At 40.7% G+C, this 8117-nt stretch overlaps 1 protein-coding gene and 1 pseudogene across 1 annotated transcript in view; both read left to right on the top strand.

The window, feature by feature from the left end:
- Positions 1-7872, top strand: part of NARS2 (asparaginyl-tRNA synthetase 2, mitochondrial) — a 143513-nt gene extending 135641 nt beyond the window's left edge. Inside the window, exons 10-11 of the mRNA XM_049780421.1 lie at positions 2915-2941; positions 7536-7872. Of these exons, the coding sequence (XP_049636378.1) occupies positions 2915-2941; positions 7536-7680 (172 nt within the window). The 3' untranslated portion in view covers positions 7681-7872. The remainder of the gene's footprint in view (positions 1-2914; positions 2942-7535) is intronic.
- On the top strand, positions 698-820 carry LOC126019443 (uncharacterized; annotated as a pseudogene).
- Positions 7873-8117: the final 245 nt, after the last annotated feature.

Here is an 8117-nt window from a genome sequence, read left to right on the forward strand (position 1 = left end):
GGTCCTCAGGCAGTTGTTGAGAGAAGGCAGGATACAGCACAGGAACTTCAGCTTCTGTGGTACCTGGATCACTTGTTACCCCACTTTCAGAGCTTCCTTTTCTTAAAGGCAGGAGTTGCTGGGTAAAGCGAGGCCACAGATGCAAGTATCTCTCCCTCTAAAAGCAGGGACATGTTTTACAGAGGGATAGTGTCCTCTTAAAGATGGTCTGTCTTTATTTTTCTCTTTTCTGATTTTTATTTCTTCTTTCTTTGGGGGGTGGGGGGGGTCACACCTGACACAGCTCAGGGGTTACTCTTGGCTCTCTCTACTTTCAGAAATCACTCCTGGCAGGCTCGGGGGACCATATGGGATGCCGGGATTGGAACCACAGTCCTTCTGCATGCAAGGCAAACTCCTTACCTCCATGTTATCTCTCTGGCCCCGGTTTTTATTTATTCTTAATTATGATTAGCAAACTCCTACAAAGATAGAAAGGCATGAGACCAGAGAGGTAATACAGCAGGTAGGGTGTTTGACTTGCACACCAATATCTTGGTTCAATCTCTGGTACCTCACAGGGTCCCCTGAGCACTGCAGGAGCAATCCTTGAGCACAAGGCCATGAATAAGAACCCAGAGCACCACTGAATAGGTCCCAAAGACAGAAAGAAAAAAAAGAAGGGGAAAGGGCTTACAACTCTGAAAAGAATAATATTAAAATTCTGGAAAGTTGTGTTCTTTACGCTGACTGTATAGAAAGAGGAGATACAGTAAATGCACCCCATATACACCTCAACACAGCCCTTTGCCTGGTCTGTATTGTGAATTGGGAACCAAAAAAAATTCTGGAAAGAATAATATTGAAAATATTGCCTAAGCAGAAATTTAGAATAAATAGGCTTCCCTTCTTGGTTTTCTACTGTGTAACTGTCTTAATTTATATATTTTAATCAGTTTATTTTGACTTTTGATGTGAGATCTGAGAACTGAATCCATGTCTCGGAAATGTCTTGGAGCTGAGAAGTGGAATTCTTGTCTCTGGTTGAGCTGCCACTCCTGTACATACAGGGTCTGCCAGCAAGCCACAATGATTCTAACCTCTCTTCTCCACAGATTCCACTTTTTTTCTGTCCAATTTTTAAAGTTCCTAAAAGAAAGAAAGGGGGCAGGAGAGCTTTTGCATGTTGAAGGCTTAATCCTGCTCTTCAGATAATGCCAGGTTCCATAATAATTGGAAAAGCCATGAATGTTTGAAAATACTCTGTAACATTAGCCATTTTGCAAAGCCTTCTTTTCCTCATGGAGAAATACTTTCAAAGTTGATGCTTTTCCAAGATCCCAACCCATAAATATGTTGGGTAACTGGGTTTTGTAATCCCAGTCATTTGAACAGCTGTATTTGGTTAGAGTCCAGAAGACAGGGAATAAATATATTCTGGGAGGATTTCTTTTTATCTGTTTGAAAACGATCTCCTTGCTGTTACTATAATGTTAGAGAGTCCTGGGAAAATTGTGAAATTAATGTGAAGGTCAGACTCCTTACATGGAAAAACTTGACAGATTCTCTGCATTTTTTTAGAGCACAATAAAAATCGTACGTGGCAAGAAACTTCATCTGTTGAAAGATTAATTGGTCTGTTTTCTCTGGTTGCTTCCTCCCGTCAGGAAATCTTTTCTCATAGCATTAAATGTTTGCTTAATATCTGACAATATCCAAATTTATCTATCCTAATGAAATGGATCTATGTTTTTCCCTGTCTTGGGGATCTGTGCATGATTTTTGTCTCTGTTTTCTCTATTTGTGCATGTTTGAATCTTTCATAGTGTTGATCACACTTGTAGCCCCAAATACTTTGTTTGTAAGGTTGAGATTAAGTTTGATTAGTACTAAGAGTGTTTAAATTCTATCATCAGAGATTTAGTGATAGTACAGCATGTAAAGTGCTTGTCTTGCAAATGGCCAACCCATACTCGATCCCTGGTACCCTATAGGGTCGCCCAAGTACCATCAGGAGTGCAGATTTAAGAGTAACCCCTCTGGGCCCGGAGAGATAGCACAGTGGTGTTTGCCTTGCAAGCAGCCGATCCAGGACCAAAGGTGGTTGGTTCGAATCCCGGTGTCCCACATGGTACCCCGTGCCTGCCAGGAGCTATTTCTGAGTACACAGCCAGGAGTAACCCCTGAGCGCCGCCGGGTGTGACCCAAAAACCAAAAAAAAAAAAAAAGAGTAATCCCTGAGCATTTATGGGTGTGACCCAAATAAATAAATACAAATCTGGCATCATTTCTAGGGCCAGACAAATAATATAAGGGCTAAATCACTTGGCTTACATTAAGGAAGACTATTTCCAGGCTCAGCACTACATGTGATCTCCCAAGCACAGTCAGGAGTGATCCCTGAGCATAGATCAGGAGTTAAAAAAAATTTTTTTTGTCATTGTTTTATTGTAATAGAACATAAAGAGTGTCTGGCACTGGATGGGAAGATGCCTCTGTAAACTAGAGAGCAGGCAGGGTGTATACTGGAGACCTGGTTTGGTCTCTGACCCTTCCTGGACCCCTAAGCACCACTGAGGGTGTGCTGTATCCCCTGCCTTTGTTACCTCCCAAAGCCCTAAGAATATTAATGGCACTTTGCAAATGTCACGAGATAATAAACTAATGTCATAGGAACCCCTTTTGGGTCTGCACATCTTCAATCTTATCTATCATTTATTGTCAATGATGCCTATTGGATATAAACTCTGTCTACCCTAGTTCACATTTTTAAGGGTGCTGCTCCTCAGCTTTACTGCCTGTGTTCTGAGAGGACAGATTTTCATTTGTACTCCTTTCTTCATGGCTCTGTGCATCCCAGAATAAAAGGCCTGGAAGTTAGCATACTTCCTTTAATACCATTCTCTGAAAGACTGCTATTTTTTTCCTTTTACAGATTGGGACTGTTGGAAACCTACCAATGGTAAGAACATGGCCCCCGATTCTTACTCTAGCTGTCAAGCAAGTATTGCATGGATTTGACTTACACTCCCAAGCCACTGTGCAAGAGCATTAAGAGAAATGAATAGGTTCTCAAGTAGTAATGATAAATGACATTTGCTACTTACTGTGGGTCAGGGATTAGTATGAAAAATATGTGTAATCATCACAACATCCAAAATTAGGCACTCTTCTCTCTCCTCCCCTCCCCTTCTTCTCTCTCTTCTTCCTCCCCAACTTTCCTTCTCCTGCTCTTTCCTTTCCGTCTTCCCCCTCTGTCAAGGCATGCAGCATGCATGTCTCCATTATCAAGAGAGGCACACTCCAGATGTGTCTTTTGGCTTTCCTGGTGCAGTGCCTAATTTTCCTCCCAAGAAATATTTCAGCCAGAAGGCCCATTGGAGAAGTCAATCATAACCCCTGCGTGGATTACTGGCTATATTTCTGACATGGCTCTTTTTCTTTTATTTGATTTTGTCTCCTTTGCTAACTACAGAAATTCAGCCTTAGTTATCCTGCAGTCATAAAGAAATTTCAGTACCAAAGAAAACCGCTAGAAGTTCCCTGCTGGCTAAGTACCGTATTTTCTGGTGTATAAGACGACTTTTGAAACAAAAAAAAGTCAACCGAAAATCGGGGCTCATCTTATACACCAAGTATATCCCGAAAAATGTTTCAATATGCTGCTAAACAAAAATTGTCTGAATATTGCCACAAAACGAATTTTCCAACTCGATCCTTTACCAATCACTGCAAGGCTGCTCAGACCGCCTCTCTAACTCAGCCAATCTAAGCAGGCTTTTATGCATGCAAATTAGACAATGTTCTGGACCCGAATCTACACTGTAAAAAGCCTGCTCAGATTGGCCAGAGTCAGAGAAGAAGTCTATTACAGTATAACCTTTGAACCTTTGCTTGCTGTGATTGGCTCACTGTGGTACATACAGTTGCAGCACAGGAACACTCTGTCTGATACAGAGAATATAGGCCTAAACCTATGTTTTAACTGCAAGATTAGGGGGTCGTCTTATACGCCCAGTCATCTTATACGCCGGGCTAATATGGTATATTTGCAACTCAAAGTCCAAGCCAGCTACCTCTCTTTCTGTAAGCCTATTTGCTTCCTAAGGCCAAGTCAGAACTTAGCATCTTCAAGACAGTGGTCTTCACTCCTTGCCTTGGAGCACCACAGCAGAATGATTTTGCCTCAGGGACTTTCCCTGTCACTTTGAATACCTGCTTACAAACAGGTTTGGCCAGTGTAGAATTAGGCTATTTTACTAGGCTTAATTCTGTACCCCTTTCTTTAGTTTTATCTCTTTCTAATACCAGATCATAGGAATTGGGTCTTAGCCCCTAGCTAGAATACTATTTCCCTCAGGTTAAGGATATTTGTTATTAGGAGAAAACCAGGATTCCTGCTATCCCTTAATTTACATCAGTAATGACTCCTAGGGCCAGGAACTACTTTGACATGTAAGATATTAGCCTTCCTTTTATCCTCTGACTCCTAACTGAAACCTATTCTAAGGTTACAAACCACCTAAAGCTATGTATTTATTCTAAAATCAAACAATGTACATTGATAGTTCCTGTACTTTGAAAGAAACAAATGTTGGCATTCCTTTTATGATATGAGTCTCTCTTTGTCTCTCTTTACCCTTTATATACTCCCTGAAAATTAAATTTGTCACACTCCTGCCAGAAATGTGTTGACCCCACATACACTGTGTGTGGTATCATTATTTCATATTTCATATTCGTCTGCTTGTGTACCCGTTTTCCTCTCATGAAGTACTGTGACCCACGAGAATTGCTGAGATGCAACACGTTACAGCACCCCTCCTTTCACCCTTTTTCCTCTTTATTTGTCTCCCTCTCTTTTGCTTCCTCTCTTCTCCATCTCTCACTTCTACCCTTTTTTGCCTCCTCTCTCTTTAACCTCCCCTCTCCATCTTACATTCCCTCTCTCCATCTCCTCTCCCTTTTCTCCCCCCATTCACTTTCATTTCCTTTCCCCCTTTTTTCTATATCACTCCCTTCTCTCTGTCTCTCATCTCTTCTTTCTCCTTTCTCTCTAGTTCTGTGGTGCTATAATTGAAACAAGAAACTCATGAATACAAGACAGGAACTCTTAACACTGAGCTACATACACCTCAGTCCCTCTATCCTCTTTTCACCCCTTTAGGATAAGCCTCTAAACATGGGGTTCAGAAGTGTTATGTAATTTAGCTAAACTGCAGTGGAGCTGATATCAGGAAAAGAAAGGATCAAATGACATACTTGCCTTTTGTGTGAACTAGAACAAAAGGAACTAGACTTAAAGGAACTAGATTTCCAACATATCTAAAGGGGATCAGGGAGATGGCTCAGAGTGGGCTTTGCATACAGAAGATCTAGGTTTGTTCACTGGCACTAAAGATACCCTGAGCACAACGGGAGCAACACACACACACACACATACACACACACACACACACACACACACACACACACACACAAATTCCCTGGCACTAAAGGTACCCTGAGCACCACTAGAGGAACTCTCTTTCTCTCTCCTTCTTTCTCTCTGTCTCTCTCTGTCTCTCTCTCTGTCTCTCTCTCTCTCTCTCTCTCTCTCTCTCTCTGTCTCTCTCTCTCTCTCTCACACACACACACACACACACACACACACCACATATAAAGCTTAGAATTTCTCTAAGGAGGCCAGGGTAACTCAATGGTAAAGCGTGTTTCACATGTATGAAGCATGTAAAAAGAATTTAATCATGCCTAAGAATTTTTATCCCTGGGACTAGAGAATACTGCTACAGATAGGATAGTTGCCTTACACAGGGCTAACTATCCCTAGCACCTACATTCCATGTGCCCCCCCACTCCAAGTCTGCCAGAAGTGATCCCTGAGCACAGAACCAAGATTAAGCCCTAAGCAACCCAAGTGTGGCCAAAAAAAAAAGAAAGAAACTTCTGTCCTTTTATTGCCAAGTAACATGTGCATCTATCAGCTGCCTCGTTTTACCTTCATGAAGTACTCAAGGTTCATTCCTGGTGATGCTCAGGGCTCCCCATGTGGTGCCAGGGCTTGAACCAGGTTGTGTACAAAGCAAGCTCCTCAACCCCTGTACTGCCTCTTTTCATCACATTTCCCCCCCCTACTAAGTTAAATATATCCTGTCCTTATCCCCCGAAAACTTTTATCTATGAAAATTTTCCATTTCTCAAGGTTATGTTGTTTTTTGTTTTTTGTTTTTCTTTTTTTCTCTAGTTGTAATAAGTCAGAAATTTTATGTCTTATTCAATCCTATTGCTTACCCAAATCAGTGCTTCTCAACTGGAGCCCATATAGTGCATGATGGATACTTAGTACATTGCTTGGGACCACATGTGAAAATGTCCTGTAAATGGCATCCTTGACATGAGACTAAGGAGATAATCAATAGGACAGAGAGACACAGGAATGAAACAAGATCTGAAAGAGCAAGGGTGAGAAATGCTAATCTTATGCTCTTACTTGATTGTAAGAAACTAAATATTTAGACTCACCACTAAAGATTTTAGAAAAATGCTTAATTGTCTGAGAGATCATCTATGTAGCCATTATTATTAAAAGTGGGTAAATATTTTTTATCCTTGAGGAACCAAATGATGAGTATTGAGTATGGCATTAAAGTTTTATTCTAGAACTGATTTTACAAATCACTCAAGCTATCAACATTTTAAAATCGATATTACATAGCTCCTCCTTTCTTAAAATATCTCAGACTTGCATTTGGAACTTTGGCCTAGAGTCAAGGCTGGACCATGTGGTCTACTCATGTGGTCTTAATAGAATGTTCAAAGAGAGGCTTTCATATATTCAGAGGCTTTCTGTGTTCTGAGCATCTTCCACAAGACTTGAGAGGGAACTGGAAGCCCTCACACCTGCTTTTGAGAATATGTGTGTGGGAGCCTAAGTGATAGTGCAGGTATTAATGTACTGGCCTTTACACAGAGCCAACATCACATGATTCCCTGTGCCCAACAGGGGCTCAGAACTACGAAGAAGCCCTGAGCACTACTGGGTGTGGCCCAGACACTCCTCTCCTCCCTTCCACAAAAATAATATGTATTAGTACTTTAAACAATAAGACTTTAGAATAGAGACCAGGCATTGGAGATAGAACTAGTATTCCCCATAGTATCATTTACAAGTAGCATCATGCAGTAGGAAATTCTATGTCAAATAAAACTTTGTATTCCCCACATGTATTGAACAGTATAATTATGATAAAGAAAAAATTATTAAAATGCCACAAAATACTAGAAGACTATTTTCAAGGAAATTGATTGCAGGAGTTAGATTGGCATGAGGCCAATCTGGTAAAGTCTTGGGATCCCACATGGTCCCACAAGCCTTTCCAAGAGTGATCCCTGAGTGCAGACCCAGGAGTAAGCCCTGAGTACTGCCAGGTGTGGCCCAAAGAGAAAATAAAAAAGGAACAAATAGAAAAGATTGCCAAAAATGTTTGAAACTTTTATTATAATGTCTGATCTCATGCAGCATTTACAGGTGATGGTTCTCTGTATCTCCAAATTAGGTATCTGGACCTTCGTCGATTTGGATCCGTGCCACATGGAGGTTTTGGGATGGGATTCGAACGTTATCTGCAGTGTATCTTGGGAGTTGACAATATCAAAGATGTTATCCCTTTTCCAAGGTTCACTCATTCATGCCTTTTATAGCTGCAAGTTTGGTAAAGGAAATCACTTCATGCAGAAGTACTCCATGTGTGTTCATACAAGAGAATGACTTTATTTAGAAACACAGATGCAGCATATTTTGGCATGTAGCTGTGGTGCCATAAGATACACGTGGCAAAAGAGACATGACTTTCGTGAAAAGGTGAAGTCATTTCATGGAAGACAAATGTTCTCAAGAACAGGTACTAGCAACAGTTAGAGTCTTAAAACTACTTTGTCTATTAAGAAAACTGAACTGGATGGTCCTTAAAGTCCTTTCAAATTTGAAGACTAAGCTAGCATAATTTACTTTGTCTTTAATGATCATATCTGTATTTTTGACCTTTGAGAAGCAACTGGTAGCTATCATTAAAATGCTTTTGTTTTTTTTGGGGGGGGGGTTGTTTTGGGTTTGTTTTTTTTGTTTTGGTTTTTGGTTT

Source organism: Suncus etruscus, chromosome 9, assembly GCF_024139225.1.
Source record: "Suncus etruscus isolate mSunEtr1 chromosome 9, mSunEtr1.pri.cur, whole genome shotgun sequence".
NCBI classification, from domain to species: domain Eukaryota; kingdom Metazoa; phylum Chordata; class Mammalia; order Eulipotyphla; family Soricidae; genus Suncus; species Suncus etruscus.